The sequence below is a fragment of the Lathamus discolor genome, chromosome 1 (genome assembly GCF_037157495.1).
Source record: "Lathamus discolor isolate bLatDis1 chromosome 1, bLatDis1.hap1, whole genome shotgun sequence".
Lineage (NCBI taxonomy): Eukaryota > Metazoa > Chordata > Aves > Psittaciformes > Psittacidae > Lathamus > Lathamus discolor.
Window position 1 is genome coordinate 8,951,660 of NC_088884.1, and position 22,440 is coordinate 8,974,099.

The following is a 22,440-nucleotide window of genomic DNA, read 5'->3' on the forward strand; positions in this document are numbered from 1 at the left end:
CATCAGGTTTGTTTTCCTTCTTCAGGTCTTTTGGGAACTGATACTGTGCAATAGTAACTGAGTGCAATCAGAGTTCAATGTTTGCTTGAAAGCCTGTTAGTACAGCTTTCTCATGGAAGCTTCTGTTTATTATTTGCCATTTGGAATATAAAAGGTAGCTGAAGCATTCATTACATAGGCTTTGCATAAAGTGTACAAAAAGTTTAACAGCAGCGGAAATAGAGAACTAAAGGGTACTCTTAAAACATGTATTGTGTTGCATAATTAATATTCCTGCCTATCAAGGTTGTAGGTCAACACCAGCTAAAAGTTCAGATTTCTTCCAGTTCTTAAAAAGGGGCCTATAAGAAAGATGGTGAGAGACTTTTTAGCAGGGCCTGTTGTGATAGGATGAGGGGTAATGATTATAAACTAAAAGAGGGGAGATTCAGGCTGGATGTGAGGAAAAAAATCTTTAGGATGAAGGTGGTAAAACCGGCACAGGTTGCCCAGAGAGGTGGTGGATGCACCGCCCTGGAGACATTCAGGGCCAGGCTGGATGTGGTTCTGAGCAACCTGATCTAGCTGAAGATGTCCCTGCTCATTGCAGGGTGGTTGGACTAGATGACCGTTGAAGGTCCTTTCCAAACCAAACTATTCTATGATTCCATAATTCTATGATTTTTTCTGATGGAAATTAACTAACCCCAGAAATACCTGATCTTGTATCAGTAACCACTGAACGTTTAGTTAAAATTACTTTTTTTGTACTCCAGATCTTTCAATAACCTGATGCTGAAACAGGAAGTTTAGTTCAGTAAGCTCTCTTCTTAAGAAGTTGCTCTTCTCATAGGACTCCAGTAGCATGATCCTGGTGATCAGTTAGAGGAGCATGGGTGAGGGTGATATTTACTGAATACGGGGTAATGAAAATTGTGCTGTTGCCTCCTGTGTTTGAAAAACTCAGCTCCCCATGTTCCCAGACTTATTTTGCAGTGCCAGGCAAAAATCAAACATGACTCCTTAGATTTTATTTCTGGGTTTTGTTTGAGGGCTGTCCCTGTATCCTGCCAGTTCTTCTCTTTTCATCTGTAGGAATATTTTGGGATATCGTATCGAAAACTGCTTCTGCCTTGGACATAAACTCTGGTGACATGGATTCTGAAAAAATGTGCATGCATGGGTGTTTCAACATTGAAACACATTTCAAAGTTTCTCCCTTAAGGTGAAAAAAAATCTTGGTAGAGTTATACAGTGGTTTCTGGGAGTCCAGAAATTGATATATTTTCTAGGTTAGTTTTATGTTTCTGCTTCCTGCTTCACTGGAACTGTCCCATATGGAGCCTTCTCCAATTGTTTTACTTTAGCCAGTGTTTTCTGCATGAGGTGGTTATACTACATTTGAAAAAGAAATCAACTTCACATTCTATTGTTAGTACCATTTTAATTCTGGTTTCATGCATGGCAGATTGCCTTACAGATCCAAGTGTAATGCATTTCTAATTAAAAAAATCTGAAGTAGTATGATGCTACCTCACAATGTTGTCAAATTGCTCGTCATCTTATTTTCACAGCTCACCATGTTAAAACTGGGACCTGTGAAGTGGTGGCACTCCACAGATGTTGCAATAAGAACAAGATAGAAGAAAGATCACAGACAGTGAAGTGCTCCTGCTTCCCTGGGCAGGTAGCAGGTACCACCCGGGCAGCTCCTTCTTGTGTTGATGGTGCGACTATTTCTATTGCTTCCTTTTGCTGCATGTTCCTAGGGGGTTTTGCTGGCTTAATTTCATCAGTGACAATCACTCCATTGCATTTAACTATTTAAAATATGAGTAGAAATGAGGCTGCATTTTGAAGGGCATGCCCAAGGTGAATGAGAGGAAGATGGGAAAAATGAATTATTTGCTATTACTCTGTGGAAATGCTAAGCAAAATTATTAGATGCTAGTGAAAGAGACTTCTTGAGATGCTAAATTTGATCTGAGTGCCCTAGGAGTTGTATGAAATTCACTTAATTAAAAGTGTTTATGCAAATCTATATGAGCATATAAATTTCATGTGTTGCAGTCTTACATTTTATTTATATATTTATTTTTATTATAGAGGAACAAGCAAGCAAACAAACAGAGAACAGTTCTGGCTGTTTTTTAGTCTTTTTAGACCAACACTATTTTTCCAATTCACAGTGCAATATTAATGTTTTACTTAACAAATCTGGCATAGGCTCATATGTTTTATTTGGGAATATAGTAGCTGATTTTTCAGCAGGATGGATTCAGTCATTACATGATATCTTTACTGTCGATGTGTTGTTGGCTGTCAGAGAAGCTGTAAATATGTCATCTTTGGGGAATAATTTTAATAAGGCTATGCTAGACTATATAGTAGATCAGGCAAAATACAGTAACTCAAAAGAGAGATTGTACTTCAAACTTTGAATCTGACTGAATAAATAAAAATGAGGGCTGAAAAAACATTGCTTTAAAATTAGTTCCTGAACTGCAGTAAATTAGAAAGAGAAACATAATAAAGAGATTGACTTCAAAGCACGTAGCACCTTGTGCAAATTGAGACCTAATTTCTTATGAAGATTCTCACTTGGCTGAAAAATCACAAACTAGCTGTTAGTCAATACATTTCTAACATTTTCCTGAAAAATAAATGTTGCAACACAATGACATTAAAGTGTTCATTTGAACAACATGCAAATGTGTTTGTTTTCCTTTCTTGTAGCTTCAATAGTGGAGCAGAAATGGTGGTGCCACATGCAACCATGTCTTGAAGGGGAGGAATGTAAAGTTCTTCCAGATCGTAAGGGATGGAGCTGTTCCTCTGGGAATAAAGTGAAAACAACTAGGGTAGGTATGATACCAACCTGACACGTTACCAACAAGTTAAAAAACAAGTGCACAGGAAATTTGGTGCACATAGAAGACATGAGTTGAGAAGACTAAAGGAGTGTGGGAAGAGTCATACTGGGATTGGACTTCCTGGTCCTGCGCACTTTTCTCAGCCTATTTTACAATTGCTTGAACATGGTAAGCAGTGTGCCAGACCTTCTCAGGTAAGCAGAGGAGATAGTAGAGTTGACTCCTTCTTCAACTACCGGTAATGATCAAATGTATTATAATATGATATGCATTTATCTTTGAAACCAGTTGTACAAAGTCTGTACACCTTGCTAACTCTTCATTCACAGTATAGCAAACAAGTGCATTTTTATCAATAACATGGATTTACCATGTTTCTACATAGAAGCTTCTGAGTATGGTAAGTATAGGGTGCATCACTACAGTATGATCTTCTGGTTCCTTCTGTCTTGTATGACTGGGATTTAACATTTTGACAGTTCCTTTTCTCCATTTGACACTTTTTATATTATCGGTTCAAAACTACATTAACAGAAATACATGTAACTTTCATCATATACAATGCCTGAAAACAAAATAAAAGTGCTGTCATCTCTGCTTTTTAGTGGGTAAGAGAAACAGGAGAATTACAAATTCTTCAGGTAAGCATTAAGCACTCAAACTTCCTAAAACTACGGTGTTGTATCTCTATATATTCATAGAATCATAGACTAGTTAAGGTTGGAAAGGACCTTAAGATCATCAAGTTCCAACCCCCCCAGCCATGGGCAGGGACACCTCACACTAAACCATGTCACCCAAGGCTCTGTCCAACCTGACCTTGAACACCACCAGGGATGGGGCATTCACAACTTCCCTGGGCAACCCATTCCCATTCCAGTGCCTCACCACCCTCATAGTAAAGAACTTCATCCTTATATCCAACCTAAACTTCCCCTGTTGTTTTAACCTATTACCCCTTGTCCTATCACTACAGTCCCTAATGAAGAGTCCCTTCCCAGCATCCCTATAGGCCCCCTTCAGATACTGGAAGGCTGCTATGAGGTCCCCACGCAGCCTTCTCTTCTTCAGGCTGAACAGCCCCAACTTCCTCAGCCTATCTTCATACGGGAGGTGCTCCAGTCCCCTGATCATCCTCGTGGCCCTCCTCTGGACTTGTTCCAACAGTTCCATATCCTTTTTATGTTGAGGACACCAGAACTGCACACAATACTCCAAGTGAGGTCTCAGGAGAGCAGAGTTAGACGGGCAGGATCACCTCCTCCTGGTCATGCTCCTTTTGATGCAGCCCAGGATACAGTTGGCTTTCTGCTCTGCGAGTGCACACAGCTGGGTCATGTAGAGTCAGGAGAGTTCTTCCTCAACATAAAACAGAATAAAATGCACTCTGAAGACATACACATGCATGTGTTATCATGAGCATGTGCACTCCATCACACATACTGATGGCTGGTTTTGCTTGTAAGTGTTTAGTAATTGTTTGCAGTGTTAGGCCATAATTAGCTAGTGTGATATTTACCCTATGCAGGTGTTTGTGTCTCCATGTTGTTTTATTGCAGTCTTCCTTGCAGAGGCACTAAATTTCTGGTACACTTTGGTTGTAGTGAAATGTAGTGTGTGCTGAATGGATTATATTCCTTCTATTCCACAGAGAATTGTCCACAGAAGCTAACCTTGCGTGAATGCTGCCCACACTTAACTTTGTACATACCAATGGAAATCTGATTATACACGTGTAAAATGTGTGCACAGGTATAATATAAACAAAAAGAACAAGATAGAACTTAAAAATAGCAATAGAAAGAGAAAAAAAAAGTGTGTGTGCTTCAAAATTTTACCTGGCTAGGATTGCATGGCACTACTACTGTTAAAGAATGCATGCCATTTTACACATATTGTGAGCATTTGACAAGCAGTAAGTAAAAATTTGTGTCTGCATTACATTTGCACAGGAAAAAAGAGGTCACAAAAGGGGGAAACACCAATTAAAATCACTTTGAGGCGATTTGTTCCTAACATTTTGTCAGAAGATAAGTTCTTCTTTATTGGTCAAGGTTACGAAGTTCTGTCCACTGTGAAGATGTGAGGAATCCACAGAAGCCCAAGGCTGTTGTTCTCAAGGGCTTATGCCTCTGTTGCAGACTCATAGGTCTGGTTTTTTTCAGGAGTTGGACTTTTCTTGTCCTTCATAGATGGCAGCAATCCTCAGGACTCATCTCATGCATCTTTAGGAGTGATGCTAAGAAAAAACCAGACCTTTTCTCTATTGGCCATCATACGTGCGGATTAAGTACAATGGCTACCATAACCTGCTTGCAGACCTACCACCCACTAAAAGAGAAAAAAACTAATTGCTTTAAAACCCCCAGTATTTGTCCTGCCTTCTAGTTTGTCCAGATACTGTACGGTGTGCCTTTCTTTGTTCATTTCCTACACAGCTGCAAAGCTGTTTTGAGACAATAGCAAACTGGAATTCAAATTTATGACTAAAAGTTTGTCTAAGCTGTTGAAACCAGGTGACAGGTGAATGAAGGTCTCTGCCTTTCCAGGCTTTTCCAGATTTTAATAGACATAATTCAGGTGCCCAGGAAAATATAGATTGCTGTTGGAAGCATACAAAATATAGATTGCTGTGAGTGCTTCTTTGTGTTAAGAGAATAGCATATTATAAAAAAACAACTACTTTTCCCTAACGTAGTAAGTACAATATTTTTGTAGCTCCTCTTTCTGCTCCCCAAAGTCTATATATGTAAAAAGAAAAACTCTAAAGTGCTCTGTGGTTTCAAAACCTTTTTTTTTTTTTTTTTTTGAAAAACATTAAAAGAACTGTACAGTCAGTATTAAGAAGTAATGAATAATAAGTTTCTGATTTTCAAATGAAATAACCTGTATGTGATTATCATGTATAATGTAAAAACAAAAGGAACTGAACAACTTTGGTGATGTAAGTATATTGCAGAAGAGCCTTGTGAAGAATTTACTAAGAAAGTCTGTATTCTCCTCCAAGCATTTTCTGTAAGTTTGCATCCTTCATGTGCAGAAAAAGTAACCCAATTAACCGCTGAAGTACTATCCTGTCTTCTACAGGATACCAAGTTCAAAAGCAGCACCTACATTTCCACATCTTGGGCTGTTATTAATTAAGCATTACGTTAGAGATAAAACCAGTGGAGGTAGGAGCTTTTTTGCTTGTCCACCTCTGTAAGCATGTTTAACCACACTATTGTAAAAAATGATGATACCAAATTCTTAATACCTATGGTATCAGTCACTAAGCAAAAAGTCAAGTGAATAATGAGAGAAAACAAATTGATTTTAAAAATGTGGTCTACTTGATCTTTTGCACTTTGTTCAGATATGGGGATCTAATAAGGTAATACATGAATAATGAATTAGAACTAGAATGAATGCTATGGTACTCAGAATTCAAATGTTCAGAAAACTCAGGTGGAAATTGTTTATCATGAGCATGCAAAACCAAATATTATGGAAGGATTAAACTGTTTTTTCTAATTTGTCTGCATATTAAAGGGAGAGGGCTGACATTAAGAGTTAGCCATGGAAAAGGAATATAATAGTCTGAATAAGCTGAGTACCAAGTTAACTTGTGATGTTTTAGAATTGACTCTTTTGGATCTATGTAGCCTGCAGAAGGGGGTAGGAGGAAAAAGGCCGTGATAATTTAACTAAAACCAAAATTATTTTTACTTCATATGAAGAAATGCGTGTTTGTGTTCCTGAGCATTATACCACAGCAAAACAGGATGTTCAGGAACACCTGAGGACAATTATGAAATGATTATGTGCATAGGTGAGATTTACCAGGCACATTGTGGCATTCTCTAGACTGAGAAACTGTTGTGAGAGGGAGCAATTGAATATTTTCTATATGGTTGGCTGCAATATTTTGATAAATAAACATAAAAATTTGATCATGCTGCCCTATCTAAATGATAACAAAAATGATTAAAAAAGGGGAAAATACAAAGAACTATTATTTTTTTAACTTTTAATATATTTTTTCTTCTTACAAGTTTTTTCTAATATAATTATTTTCATTAAAAAAGCTGGCCACGGTCTTGGCTGTGTTTCCTTTCCTTTTTACAAATTAAGGAAAATTTCTGTTTAAACCAGAGGAATTTTACCATCAGTTGAAAACTACAAAATATAGCAGCATTACATATAAAATTGACAATGACATTAAAAAAAGCTAAGTCTTTGTATTAGACAAAGGAGCCCTTTAGAAAGACTAGATGTCAACATTTTGCAGTCAGATAAGAGTTGAGGAGAAACAATTTTATATTTCTGTCAGTTATAGTGTGTATTCCACACAGGAGGTCTCTGGATAGGGGTTTTTGAAGGGCAGATCCAGATGCCAGGCTTTACTTGTAACAGAGGCTACCTTTGAGTAAGAGCAACAGAAGCTGCATGTGACCTGCATGAAAGTGTGTACTGCAATGTCTCTGGGGGTCCCTGTTCCCCACGCATCCATCCTGGGACTAGCTTAGAGCATTTCATGGCTCCTGGACAGCCCATAAACTTGTGTCTTTCCTACAGAAACTAGATTATAGGAACACAGGTGAAGTGGTGCATCCTGGGTCTCATCTTGAGATCCTGGAGCTGTGACATGACTGAAAAAGTATGCACTGGAGTGGGGAAGTGTCCCTCAGCTGGTATTTTATGAAGGTGTAGAGAAATACGGATTGATATTTTTCAAGTGAAATAGAATAGAGTAGAATTGGACAGAGCAGATTGTTTCAGTTGGAAAGGACCTACCACAATCATCTAGTTCAACTGCTTGACCAGTTCAGGGCTGACCAAGTCAAAGCAAGTTACTAAGTGCATTGTCCAAATGCCTCTTAAATACTGTCAGGCTTGGGGCATTGACCATCTTTCTAGGAAGCCTGTTGCAGTATTTGACAACCCTCTGGGTAAGGAGGTGCTTCGTGATATCGAATCTAAACCTACCCTTGTGCAGCTTTAAACCATTGCAGTAATGAAATAGTACCCTGCCCTTAAGCTTTTAGTTTGATTTGGTAAAACTGCTTGAGGAATGAGGCATAGTTTAACATGAAGTACTACTTACAATATGTGGAGTGGACTTTACGGGACTTTGCGTGAGTTAGGATTCTTCTAAAGTGACGTGACTAGCCTGAGCTCTAGGGTATCTTTTTAGTATTGGAGCAAATTGTTCAATTTCAGAAGGCTGTTCAGTTTGTCCTAAGATAAATCAGATTAATTATCTTTTGGAGGTGCTTTTGCCTCCATGATAACTCTAAAGGAAAGCTGTGGTGATTATCTTACTGCCCAGCATTGAGGTACTCTAATGTTCAATATGAAGATGGTGGCTCGAATAGAATCATAGAATCATAGAATAGTTAGGGTTGGAAAGGACCTCAAGATCATCTAGTTCCAACCCCCCTGCCATGGACAGGGGCACCTCTCACTAAACCATCCCACACAAGGCTTCATCCAACCTGGCCTTGAACACAGCCAGTGATGGAGCACTCACAACCTCGCTGGGCAACCGATTCCAGTGTCTCACCACCCTATGTTGAATAGGAAGATACTCTACAGTGTGGTCTTCAGTAGGAAGATGAGCAAAAAACCCCCTTCATTCTCTGTCAGTTTGGGAAGCTTTGGGTTGTGGTAACTATCAAATGCAACATAAGAGAAGTTTAAAAAATATTCATGTTCTGAAGATGCACAGCTATGAGCTGTGAAGACAACATAGTCTTCATGAGTCTATGAAGATAACATACATCATAGTATGAATCATACTATGATAAACTGGATGACCCGTATCTATTATTCAGCAAATATTGGACAACCAGTATATGTGCTCTAGAATCGACTTGTCAGTATGATGCTACTAATAATGTTTATATTAATAATACGAACCAAAACCATCAGGTGTAAGGCATAACAGGCATTGATTATTAACCTCTGAAAATCTCTAGAAAGTGAAAGTGAACAATATTTTCCTATGAACAAATGAAAGTATTTTTTTCTGATGAGTCATAAAGGACCATCTTTTGGAAATGAGCATCTGGCTTCTGGAATAGCTGAACACCCACACTTTTATAAGAGGCAGAAGCAACTACAATTGCCACTCTGAAAACTGGCTATTATTTTTAATATGTGGGGAAAAGCACACTGTGGAACAGAAAGAAATCAATATCTAATATATTACTATGTAACTATATGCCAAAACAATATTAGAAATAGAGTACTGGGGGAAAAAATAAAAGGATAAAATACATATTACAAGGACAGAAAGAAATAAAAAAGAAATACTACCTGGCCAAAAATAAATCCATATTGACCATATTTATCTACATTCCAAATCCAAATCTGCTATCCAGATCAATACTAGAGATAGACAACTAGTGTGAAAATAATAGAAATATTGCCAAGATGGAGAGAAATCCATACTGAGAGTGCTTATCTGCGTTCCAAAACAATATTGGAAAGAGCCTGAAGTCAGATATATGTAATATTCCATTTAATCTAATTTAACATTATGGCATCCAGAGTTTAAAAGAAACTAAAAATTGAATAACATCCTTGGAAGACAAGAAAGTGTACCATCCAAACACACCAACTGGCTGCAAATGGAGCCAAACAGTGTTCAGTATGCGCATTCCACTACTCTGAATCAATGCAGTTCTGTTGCTACCTATAAATACTGCTTACGTTTTTACACTGCCTACTCTTTCTCACTTGCAGATGCTGGATTGTTTCTAAATTAATTACAGCTGCTTAAAGGAGAGGCAATAGTTTTGTTTATATTTCAATTTATAAATTATGCTGTTCATAGCCTTTCCAGTACAAGCCATGAGCTCTGTTAGCTACCTTTACATAGTAATGTTTTGTAGTGGGCTACTGAGATTCTCGGTATTGGGAGGCAGCATTAGTTGTGACTCAACTAGCACCAGTGCTGTCATAACCAGTGCTTGAGTAAGACAGCATAATACAAGAGAGCTAAAATGTGTCCCTGGATATGAGAAGAAAATGGCATTTGTCTTGTAACTGAGCCTGACATCAGTGTAAGCAGTGCAGCTACGTTAATTATTGATCTCCTCCGCATGAGCAACAGATGTGTAGGCTCTTCAAGCAGCAGCAGAGGGGAAAAAACGAAACAAGCATTACTGGTTTTTCTGCCAAGGTTGAAAAGAAGTATTGACATTGTGGTAGCCTCTTCACTCATGTATTTATTCCTCTTCCTCCTCCAGGCTTTTAAACTGGCAGTAGTAATGATACATAATTAGAAAAAGCAGAAATTCATCATATAAATATTGTACGTAGGTTATTCTAGGATGTTTCTGATGGGCCAGACATGTGGTGGTTGTGGTCAGTCAGTGCTAATAAGGCAATGTATTTCTCACATGGCATTTTTTTCACTGTAAAACTGCTACTAACTTTCATCACATGAAATAATTTGGCTTTTGCTTTGACACTGTGTGATATGAAATACTTACAGGATAAATCAATGATCTGCCATGTGTCAATAGCAAATAATGGTAAGAAGTGCTTCTCCTAATATTATTTAAGGGGCTGTACGAATAAATTAAAAAACAACCTCACAATGCAACTGCTCTGTCTGTAGACGCCTCACCTCAATTTCACGTAAAGATTTATATGAATAATACACATATATACAGTGACTAGCAATGCCTTGTGGTTCATAAAAAGAATGTGATTGCAATATAAGGAGGCACATAGACTGTAGCAAAATAATACCCATGAAAAAGAGTGACTGCACTTATGACAGCCTTTGTGTAACTATGGTATCTCTTTCCATGCCTTTGGTTAATCTCTTACTAGGAGAAATTTGCAGCTGTCTCATCATGTTTCTCATTGCTAACTCACAGACCGTTGTATCTGTCTGTCATTAAAATAGCCGTAAGTATTATGCACACATTTTCCTAAAATCGCGTAAAAGTTTCAGAGGTCAAATGAGTTGGTAATGGAAATAGGATAACATTTTCTGAGGTCAAGTTAGCTTTTTATATTAGTCAGTGATTATTATTTTGGTCTAGCACCACAATTCTTTCATACTGAAGCTCTGTTTTTTTCGTAAGGCACCTACACTCTAATCCTTTGGGACACTTGGACATTTCACTAAGAAAAGTTAGCAGTCCAGCCAACACATGTTGCAAGGAATCATCAGTAATCAGTGTTGTGCGATCTGCCAATTTTCTTTAAAATAGGTGCTATTTTTAATGCCAAATTTGCTTCTTTAATGTGAAGTTGGTGAGCCCAGTTCTGTCTTATGAAAAGGTTCCTGTTGCAAATCTACATTTGACAAAAGTTCAGACCTATGGCTTGATGATGATCATTTGTAGGTCACAGAAATATAGACAAGTCATACTACTTTCCACAAAGAATGTACTTAAAAATACACAGAAAACACAAGTTATGGCCTAAAGGATTGAAGGAATAAGTGTTGTGATGTGAAATGTTATAAGCAGAGTCATAGTCTTAAAGGTCAGTAAAACTTGCTGGGTACATGAAGGTAATTCAAACATTCAACACCCAAGACATCTTCAGTCTCCGATTTTGTTTTGTTCTGTTCTGACTTTGAGTCCTATGGATACTGATATTAAAAACTGAAAGTGAGAAACGTCACAAGTGTCATGGTTTAAGCCCAGATGGTAACTGAGCACCACGCAGTCGTTTGCTCAACCTCCTCCTTCTCCCCTCAGGCAGGATGGGTAGAAGAATCGAAAGGAGGTAAACCCTTAGGTTGAAATAAAAACAGTTTAATAACTGAAGTACAGTATACTGCTGCTACCACTACTAATAATAATGAGAAGGGAAATAACAAGGGAACAGAATATAAAACTAAAAAGGGAAAGGAAAAAAAACCTCCAATAAACACAAATGATGAGCAAGGCTCACCACCGGTTGACTGATACTCAGCCTGACCCGAGCAGCAATTGGTCCCTTCTGGGTAACTTCCCCAACACTGGACATGATGTGCTGTTATACGGAATACCTCTTTGGTCAGTTTGGGTCAGGTGTCCTGTCTCTGCTCCCTATTATCTTCTTGTGCACCTCCTCACTGACAGCATGAGACTGAAAAGTCTTTGATCAGGGTAAGTGCTGCTCAGCAACAGCTAACACACCAGTGTGTTATCAGCATTGCTCTCAGACTAACACTGAAACACAGCACTGTACCATCTACTAGGAAGGATTAAAAATAACTGTTACAGCTGAAACCAGGACAAAAAGAGAGAATGGGTTAAAGGTACAATGCATAGGTAACAGCTGTTTTGGAAAGAGGGAGCCTGTTAATGCAGTACTTGAAAGAAATTTTTTAAAAATAGAGTAGTATTTTATTTTTTTATTAGCAGCTTTTGCCTAGAAGGTTTGCAATTTTCAGTCCCTGGCTGCATCTCTTTGTGAACACACTGAATCTTGTCCTTAGTTATTCAGAAGGGTTATTCTGATTTTTTTTTCTTTGTGAGTAGACACACTGTACAAATCATGAGAAATGAAGTATTTTACAATCCCTTCATCACACTCACAGAGTGTTAGTAATATATAATATAGTTTATACATTTTTATGAGGAAATAGTTTTTCCTGAGGTGGGACTGCAGCTAGATCCATTGTAAAGCATCATTTTAGCTTCTGCAGAACCTGAAAATTGACAGAATTACTCTGAAATCAAAGGGGAAAAAAATCTGCAATATTTAAATAAAAATACAAATGGATTTCAGTTGCATGTCATTAATTAACTAATCAGTCATTTTTGCAAGCATCACTTTCTTCCACGTGGGAATCCTCCACTCCATGAGACCAGCCAAGAGGTTTTCTGCCTTTGTCCTGAAAGACTCAACTTGTGATTTATTTTTATTCTCTTTTTCCCCCAATTTTTCCCTTGCTGGCACATTTGAGCTATTGACCTCATGCCTGAAGAATAATTTTCTGCCTCTTTGATGGAAAATGAGAATGAATTTTGAAGGCTATATGTAAATTACTTGTTTTCTCCACTTCTCCACAAAGTGGCAAAGACCTGATACCAGAATCAAAGACATTTCCACTCTCATTTGCAGCTCCATTCTGACAGTCTCTTTGCCCTTTCACAGCTGTGCAAGAAGAGCTCTGAATATCTAGAAGTGGGTTTTAGTTTTCCTAGAAAATCTGTCAGCTTCTACCACCTACCCCACAAGTTACCGTACAGGAAGATGATATTCAAATGCCGGTTTCGTGTGAGTCATGCTGGCATGCTCTAAAACTAGTGCTTCTTCCTTGTCTCACCCTCTTTTGCAGCCTGCAAGGGCTTCTTCAGATCATTTACGCAAGTCAGAAATGATATATTTCAGCTCAGAGGGATTGGAGTGTTCGAAACCTTACATTACCTACTACTTAAACAGGTGCAGGCAGAACTCTTGCTTCTTTCCCTGAGTATTTGGCGCAGGCTTCACAAACTGTGTATCACTGCTTAGTTGCAGAACTCATATGCAGAAAAGTGCAACCTGACTTTTCAAAAGGCAGTATTTTCAATTCTCCAAAGTCCCATAGTTTTCTTGATGTATTTCCTTATTCATTAGGACTGTTTATAGAAAACATCGGAATAACCATCCTGTCGCGGCACTGCTTTTCTGCTCTCTAAGAGGGAAGGAAGGAAGGAAATGGATAATGATCGATATCAAAGAGAGAAAGTCAGTCCTACAGAGCATTATGCACAGTCACCGCTGGAGGAATGAACGACTTTCAAATATCTGAGATTACTCAGATACTATTCCCTTGCTGAGCAAAGTGAGCATGGTTGTAAATCTTAATTATTTCTCCATAAGACTAATGAAGATAGTCCTGCTCTACCTGAGAACTGTTCAAAATGAAAAAAAAAAAGAAAGAAGTATTTCAGGCAAGAATAAGTGGAAGACTGATGTCTAGGACTAAATTAAAAAACAAAAGGACCAATATAAAGTTAATTTGCATAAGAATTTTCAAGTTGTTAATTATTTTTTCCTATCTTGTAGTTTACTCCTTCCGCCTTGGTGAACACCAGATTAATCTTAGGAAACATACTACTGCTTTGTATGGAAAAAAACTTCAAAGGACTTTATATCTTCTGTAAAATGGACTTTGAGCCTTCCTATACTGCATTATTAGCATACACAGTTAATTCTTTCTCAGATCTTACCGTCCTGACTATCATTAGTCCACTTCCATATCTGCAGTAAGAAATTTCACAGAGCTCTGAAGTGGAGATTCTGAGTGAAGGTACAACATCCGCAGTTCACCATGATGTATTTGTATGGTGTGACCTGTAGAATTATACTGGCAAGACCTCTAAAACCAGAAGTGAACCAAAGTGTGTCTTCAGTTTATGAAGATGGATATGATCTGAAGGAAACGATGGATTGTGTCTATCAACATGTATCTACAAACTCAGCAGCAAGAGAAGATCTGAGAATTTTAATGGAGCTGCATATTTTGAGAGGTCCAAACCTTCTTTGCCTCTTCAGTTTCAAGAATGCCAGAAAATATTACTGACACCAACCAGAGCTTCAGCTTATTCCTCCATCTTTAATTTAAACCTTGTGGCTCAGGAACATGTCTCTGCCAGAAGAAGAGCAAAAGACTACCCCTGCTTGGGGTGGTATTAATTCAGGCAAATCCACAGAGTACTTTTTCTTCTAGAATTCTGAAGTCTCTCTGTCCTGCCTCTTTGCCATCTCTCCAGTTACCTTGGAAAACAAGAGCATAGTAAATGTATACTCTTCAAGGCACTGTTCTAATTCCAATTGTCAATAATTATTGTTCAATATATTCAGGATACAAAAACGGAACAGGAGACTTCCTCCTAGAATGCAGCTTGGCAAATTTTAAGCCGTTTATTTGCAAAGCAAATTTCTTTTGGTGGGTTATTAAAGAAATTACCAGAGTCCTTTTTCTCTCTCTTGACTGTAAAGTAAATCATTGGTACTTACATTCCTGAAATTTGAAAGTAACAGCCTCTTCAGGGCCTTTTGGTCTTTCCTTCATTACTTGAGATTTTAGAACACCAGTGCCTAATTGTGATTATCTACTCCAGCTCAGTCATACTTACCTTGTCTTGGTTCACGTACTAGTCAAAAGATAATGAGGAGATGAAGATTTGAAGACAACTGGCCAGGTTCTTTAAGGAAGACAAATTAAATTGAATACCAAAGCACATTCTTCGTCGCATTTCAAGACACATCTTTTCTGTGTGCTCTGAAGTTCAAAACCAGTATGAAGATGATCCCCAGTACAGAAGAATTATAGGAAATTTTAACTTTCAGCTGGAGTTGTCCATAATATTCAAGGAAGATGACATTTCTAATCCATTCAGGAATGATGCTAATAGCATGCATCACTTTATCATGAGCCTGTGGCAAATGCCAGCAAAAGCACCAGTCATGATTTTCTGGAATTAACATCAAATTGTTATGCTGTCTTCTTTCAAGAATCCTACAGGAGTTTGTGACCATTATATGTAAAATATGCAAGAGAGTGGCAGTGAAATTTTATCATCTACACGCAAGTACAAGCATGGATGGTTGATATGCACTCTGGTTTTGTGTTCGATTTCTCTACTTATGAAATTGACGGTGCTAGTTGCTTTTTTCCTTTCTTCATCTCTGAGGACCAAGATGACTAATATTGTTAGTTGGGAATCAACAACAGCAATCTTGACTGCTTCTGAGCGATCCAGACATTTTTGCAATTTTCCCTAGGCAATGAGAAATCCTTCTAATTGTTCATCTATAACAGCTTTTACGTGAAAAACCCTTGCATCTTCCTTTTCCCAATTCTATTAAGACTTGAGAGAGGGTGACAGGGATTTTTCTGACATCCTCCAAATCTGCCAAATGTCTTCAGTTTCCCATCTGTATTAGAGTGCTGGCGTGATGGGTACTCATACTGGAGAAAGTTAAAATTAAATTCACTTAAAATAATTTTATATTCTCTAAATGGCTACCCACTACTCTGTCTGCACCCATGACTTTGGCTAAAATTTCTTCATGCCTGAGAAAGCCTTTTCTTCACGTGGAGATTCTAAATGGATGCAAAGAGAGAGGAAAATGCTCAAAGGTTTCCAAGTTGATAACTGATTCATTGGTTTTAAACATTTTTTATTTTTTTTTCCTGCCTGGATATTGCTCTGCTGTTTTCTAACTTGTTTTTTAGTTGTCTTATATTCCCTCAGCTGTGGCAGTATTCCTGGAGCCAAATGTGAGTGCACTACCTCAAAATGCCAGCAGTGGAAGCTGGTAAGCAAGTGGGGGAAAAATCACCAGAGGAATCACTGAAGCTTGGGACAAAGGCAGAAAACACATCAGTACTGCACTAACAGAGCAGCAGGTACCCTCATAGAGAAGATAAAATTAAAGGTAAGGAAATAATTTCCATTTCTATTTTGGTCTCTTCCAAATGGCTTGTTACTCTCCATTCAAAATCCCAGAAAAAATAACACACCATAAACATTTGAAGAAAAAAAAAGAAAACAGATATGATGAATTTAGAGTACTTGATTTTTCTAGTGAGGACAATTTGAAGTTCAATCTTACAAATTTCTTGGGAAAATGAATTAAAAATGGAAATCCATTGTATCTATTTGGGAATTTAAAACCTCAGCCTAGTTTTAAAGTAAGGCTTGCTAATTTTTTTTTTGTTTGGGTTTTTTTGCAGCTTTTACGTTTTTAGAACATCGAACACAGAAAGCTGCTTGCTACAGGTTTTGCTTTCCAGTCAAGAACAACAGTAGGCTTTATATAAGTGAGGTCAGATAAAGCCAAAGACAGAAGGACTCTTTTCCCATCCCTCCTTCTCCATTTACTTTCTCACAGTTGGAAGGGTAGCATGACTCTTTGTTATGCTTCAGTTTCCTCATCTGTAACAAGGAAGTAGGCTGTTTTTATTTCCCATTTGAGATAACTAGATGGAATCAGTGGTGTAAAAGAGAAGAAAATTACATTTATTTAATTAATTGTCTTGCAGTTTTTTATGCCGCCATGCTGCAGTCCCACTATGGAGTTGTGATCACCACAAAAACCTCAAGAGGACATATCCTTGTCTGAATTGCTACAGTTATTATCTGTTACAGAAAGTAAAATAAGGTTTATCTTTAAGTCTTCTTTTAATATAAAACTGTTGTCTGCAGATGAAAAAAAATTGTTACGTTAAAACAATTCTACCATAAACTTAATTTCCACTCTCTGGTACAGGAACATTGAAAAAGTTTAGGTATGTGCATTGTAGTGGCTTTACCTTTTAGAAAAGAATAATAATGAAGTACATTCAAAAAACTGATGAATTAGATTTAGCTTTGACATAACTCGTATGTCATCACCAGATATACGCTATGGTTATTGTCCCAGTGAGTTGTACCAATTAAGTTTATTTTGTAAACCATCGAGTTCAAAGAAATATGAATACAGAACTATATTAACTTGTTTCATAGTGTTAAAATGTGTAGAGATTTTATTAAAGCTACAAGTTATCAAAATTGTGAGTTTAATATTGTGATGCATATTTCTAATGACCTGCAGCATGACATTTAAGTTGAAAAGCCTAAAGGAAAAAGAAAAGGAAAATGGTAATCTTTTTGTAAGCATTATTTAAATAAATTAGGTGATCTCTTGAGGAGCTGTGCAACCCTTTTTGAAAGCAATCATTACCATCAGGTCCAAAAAATACCTCAAATGTCTAGATAAGGAACTGGCTGTCTGAATTGAATACTGTCTTTTGAAATGTGTCATCTGTTAGTTTGTTTTTTTCCTGTAACCTACTAACCATAGAAATGACTGTAAGTAGAGTTTTCAAAATCTCACTTTTTTTCAAACTTTAAACTTTCTTGTGTTTTTGTTTTGTTTGTTTGTTTATTTTTTTACTTTTGTTTTATTTTTACTTAAAACATGAATGGGAAGAACACACTCAAACCTTTCATTTGCAAGGAATCATATTCTGAGTTCATGGCTCTTTTCTATACTACAGGTCTATCCATGGACTTATTTTCAAAGAACTTTTTAATTACTGTTTTATCATAGTTATAGATTACTGCTATACTTGCAAAAATGAGTGCTATCTATCAGTTTCTATTGTGTTTTGGTGAAAAATCAATGAGTTTGAGTTTGATTACATTTAAACCTTTTCCTTTGGGGTTACTGTTATTGCTTGCGGGTGTTTTTGTGGCTGTGCTCTTTTGCTAAGAGAAGTTGCTCTGATTCTGAAATGTTTTTTCCTCTCATCTTGTACTTTTCCTTGTAAGTTAAAGAAAATTCCATCTATTCCAGTTTTGTCTTCTGTAACTAATTCCATAACACTGTAGTACTTGACATGTGTTTGTTTCTTAGGCAAACGTGTAAAACTCCTCAAGTCCGAATGGAGAAGTAGAGAAAGGAGGTTTCTGCTGTGCCTGATGACAATTTTTGTTTTTTTCCACACACACAAAATATTCTGGCTCCACGTTGGAGCACTAGTTGTGATGAATCCTAGTCTTGGTCGGATTCTAAGGAAGGGCCGGAATGTTCGTTGAGGAATAAAGAGTCAGACTACTCCAGAAAATGTGTTCCAGCCCTGGTTTATTACTCACAGAGCAGCAGGTGTGTACAAATACAGGTTTACACAGTACTAATAGGAATTGTTGTACCTTCTCATTGTAGTTGTTTAGCTTGCTGCAGATGCCCAGGAATCGTGATTTATTTGGGCATAGCTTCAGGAGGGTGGTTGGAGAGACAGCACTGCTCTCCTAAGCAGCCTCAGTCTGTCAGTCAGATGCTTCTGGGAGCCTTAAAACGTCTTTCTTCACTTTCCCTTCAAAAGTAGAGCCAGTTGATGAACTTAAGTCTCTCACTGTCATGGGACAAGAGCAGATGGGGGGAAGAGAACAGCACTTAGAAAGGAAGTATGCCTTGGTAAATGGAGTTAGGTGTCGCTTTGTAGTTGAAAGCTCAGCATCCCATATGGGATTACTGAAAATTCATAAGAAGCTGAAAAGGGGGTATTTCCACTATATTCCTAAGGTTGCTTGGTGTTGACTGATCTTAAAACCATATTTCAGACAAAAAACTGCCATTTTCAGGAATATATCTCATGTTCCAAAGTATATTTCCTTTACCTATTTTTCCAGTCCTAATTTTATTTGGAACAAGTGGAAAACTCAATTTACAAGTGAAAGGTTTCCAAAGCCTTTTAATTTTAATTAAAATTTTTAACACTGATTATCAAGGTCTTCACTTTATAACCAAAAATCTCCTGCTGATATCATTAAGAGCACTGAGGAAACAAGAAATACGGGATTATACTTCAAATGGCATTGTGTGAAATGAGTTTTCAACATGTTTGTTTCTTTTTAATGGAAAATACTAAGCACAAGAATTTTCACAAATGCAATTCTGATTAGTCACAGTGTAATAAAAGTAGGAAAGAATTAAAAACTTAATTCTGGTGGTCATCAGACATTGGGAAACATTTGAGACATTTAGGTGTACTGGGAAATGTTCTCTTTAATTAATAAAATGAGGTAGAGATGTTTACCAAAGGATAGACCTGAGGATCTAGAATTGTAAATTGCTCCTTTACAGGCTTGGGAACATGGTTGAACCATGTTTTATATACTGCAGTGCCAAAAATAAAGGCAAAAATGTAAAGCTCTTGATATCAAAAGCCAGGTAGTGAAAAAGTTTTATGAGTAGGAATGAAACATTTGGAGACTTGAAAAAAATTTCTATCAATATATAACCTCTGAAGGTAAATAGATCCATACAGTTATCACTGAATGCCTATTTTCCAAACTGCTGACAAATCACTCAAATTTTGCCTTTTGTCATTAGCCCAAGTCAAATGGTGGTCTGTGATACTGAATCAAGGGACTATTTCCTAATTCACAGTTCTCTGCTGCAGTTGCTTTATCAAGCATACCCTTGAATCACCTTAACATTTTTCCTACTTTGGAAAAGGTTTCTTGTGCCCCCAGAAACTTAGTTATCTAGCATGCTTATGGTGTTCTGCAATTCTAACTAAATACCACATTCACCCAAATCCAAACCTATCTACCATAAGGTGTGTTTGCATATAGGAGCCCTCTTGGAAAAAGGTTCATTAACAGGTCTTTTGTTCAGTTTTCCCACTTCTTTAGAAAACAAATTACAGAATTCTCAAGCTCTGAGGAAATTCTGAGCCTGTCCTATGTCAATGTTTGCAAAGTACTTTTGATTATCACTGGTACAAGGTAATATTAATAGATGAGAAGCATCTTCCAAGCTTGCAAGTTGAACTGTTTCAGTGAATAAACATGCACAAGTGGCAATGCAAACTGTTATTTGCTTTCATAAGCCACATATGAATGATAGTGCACGGCAAAACATGTTGTCTGGATTTTGAAGTTCCAGGAAATAGCACGCTTCCATCTGTTCAAAAGTTTCATTTCTAACTTCGACTTCATTTGCAGAGGGCATAAGTGGAAAAAATGCATTGGCAGATGTTTGTTTCTGGTTGTATGGGGCCTTCTGTTTTCTGAATTGTAATATTCATGTTAGGTATTCAATACCAAAACAAAGTTATTTATAGTATGAAAAATACAACTGATACAGCCTTCTTCAGGTCCATTCCTCATTAGGATACCATTCCCCATTAGGCAAGGTTTGTTAAAAAATAAAAAAATAAAATTGTTGACCATGTTTTATTAATATTTTTTTTGTAGTCTCTTTATGTTCAGTATAAGAAAGAATATAAAAATAAGGAAATGTATACTGGATACAACTAATGGCTGTCTTGGTACAAAATCTCTTTCTCCTCTTAGTGTCTTGAAGGACAATCCATATCTAGGCATTTCTTCAAGCCATTTCTTATGCCTCTTTCTTCAAGCATTTATTTAAGGTATTCTTGTGACATTCTCTGTATTTAGCTTTCCTCATGATGGTAATTAAATACATTTGCGAGATCCTTGTGATTTTTTCTAGAAATCCCCACACTGTTTTGTTTCCCACAGACCTTTAGTATTTTACAGAAGAATGGTAGGGGTGACAAGAGAGCTTTTCTTTGTGTCATGAAATCCACTTAGCTCAGGGTTCGCTAAAAAAAAAAAGATAGCGAGATGATTCTTGAGTATGCTTAGATGACACTCAGGCTATGACCACACACAGAGTCCTGTACAGTTGATGGAACAGTTCTAATTGAAAAGAAAACCCCCAGTATTAAGGTCTTTCTGTTTCTTTGGGAAAAACCTAGAATGAAGGGTCCATCATACGGCTGAATTATCTGTGGAAGGAAGAGACACTGTCTTAAAAATTTGCCCTTTTTTTACTTGCATTAATACATAGTCCTGACAACAATATAACAGGCTTCCTTCCAACAGTCCTTCCCCACCAAGTTCTGTTGTTTGTACAGTGGAAAAGGCATAGATTCGAAGTTGCAAGAGCACCTGAGGAAAGGCAAGTTGCTAACTTTCAAGTGCTTGACTTGGCAAACTCAAGAGTCTGTTTTTAATACGGATTTTGAGTATGGTTTGCGATAAACACAGAAAAAAATTGAAAGAGCTGCCATTCAAAGAAATCGTGATGTACAAAATTGCGTTATGAAATGTTCCAGTACATGTTTATTTTAATATACCACATATTGCCACCTATTTTATTTTTACAATATTAAATACTAATTGCTTATGTATGTGCCTCATTTGCATGTATAAACCATTCTGTAGTTAGCCAATAATTAGTGATAGATTTTTTTTTTCTGGAGAAACAGGTGATTTGTACTATACCTGATTGGGATCCTGTAATTTTCAAGTGTAGGTACCTGAAAGTAGGGAAAAGTACTTTACTGTTCAGGGAATATTCACTCAGCCAATCTTTGCATTCTATAGTCTTGATTTTTCTCCCTTCCTCTTCTAAGGCAGAAGGAAATACTGAGTAAAAGTGTAAAAGGCTGGATTTTTCTTGGGAATCCATTGTTTTTGCCCTGACAAAAGTGTTCTACCCAAAGACTGAATCTGTTTCAAATATTTAGTGAACAGAAGAAATGTGTAAAACTTCAGTTGCATTTAATTATATATTGTTGTTTTAAAATAAAACAAGTGAGTTCACATACAATTACAGACAATTTACAGCAGCCACTCACTAATTTAAATTAAAAAGTCTGCAGCTGTGGAGTAATTATACTTTAATTGCACATGTAGTACAAGAAAGTAAAGAAAGTCTAATGCATTGTATTTATGATATAACAACCATGTGAAAAAACACACTGGCATAAAGGGAGTAATTATGTTCCAAGAATGAACAAATGAATTCAAATCAACACCTAGGATGCTAAAGGTTTTATGTCCTTTTTTTTTCATTTGTATTGTTAAACAGCAGCAACATTAATTTTCCATACATTTTAATTATTAACTGAACAATTTATTAGACTTGATTTGCACGCATTTAGAATGTTACTGTTCTCTTAGGATTTCAAAGATCAGACACATACATCAGTCCCCCTTTTCCTATAAAGACCTTTGTCAGAATACTTTGCTTCCCAGCCACTCAAACCAAACAGCTTTTACTATATCCAAAATTAAGCATTTCTGGGAATACAAACTACATATTATCTAAAATTTCATGGCTTCTTTATGAA

The 22,440-nt window shown here is 37.0% G+C and overlaps 1 protein-coding gene across 2 annotated transcripts in view; it reads left to right on the forward strand.

The window, feature by feature from the left end:
• The window catches only part of TAFA2 (TAFA chemokine like family member 2), a 203,159-nt gene that overhangs the window by 175,606 nt on the left and 5,113 nt on the right, over positions 1–22,440 (forward strand). The window contains exons 1-3 of one of the 2 annotated variants that reach the window (XR_010609300.1): positions 15,418–16,223; positions 16,831–16,949; positions 18,186–18,434. Coding sequence is in view for 1 of the 2 variants with exons in the window: in XM_065664910.1 (XP_065520982.1) it covers positions 1,554–1,706; positions 2,716–2,840 (278 nt within the window). In the remaining variant the exon portion in view is untranslated. Of the gene's footprint in view, positions 1–1,553; positions 1,707–2,715; positions 2,841–15,417; positions 16,224–16,830; positions 16,950–18,185; positions 18,435–22,440 lie in introns of those variants that run through there. The other variant, XM_065664910.1, reaches the window with a different exon arrangement.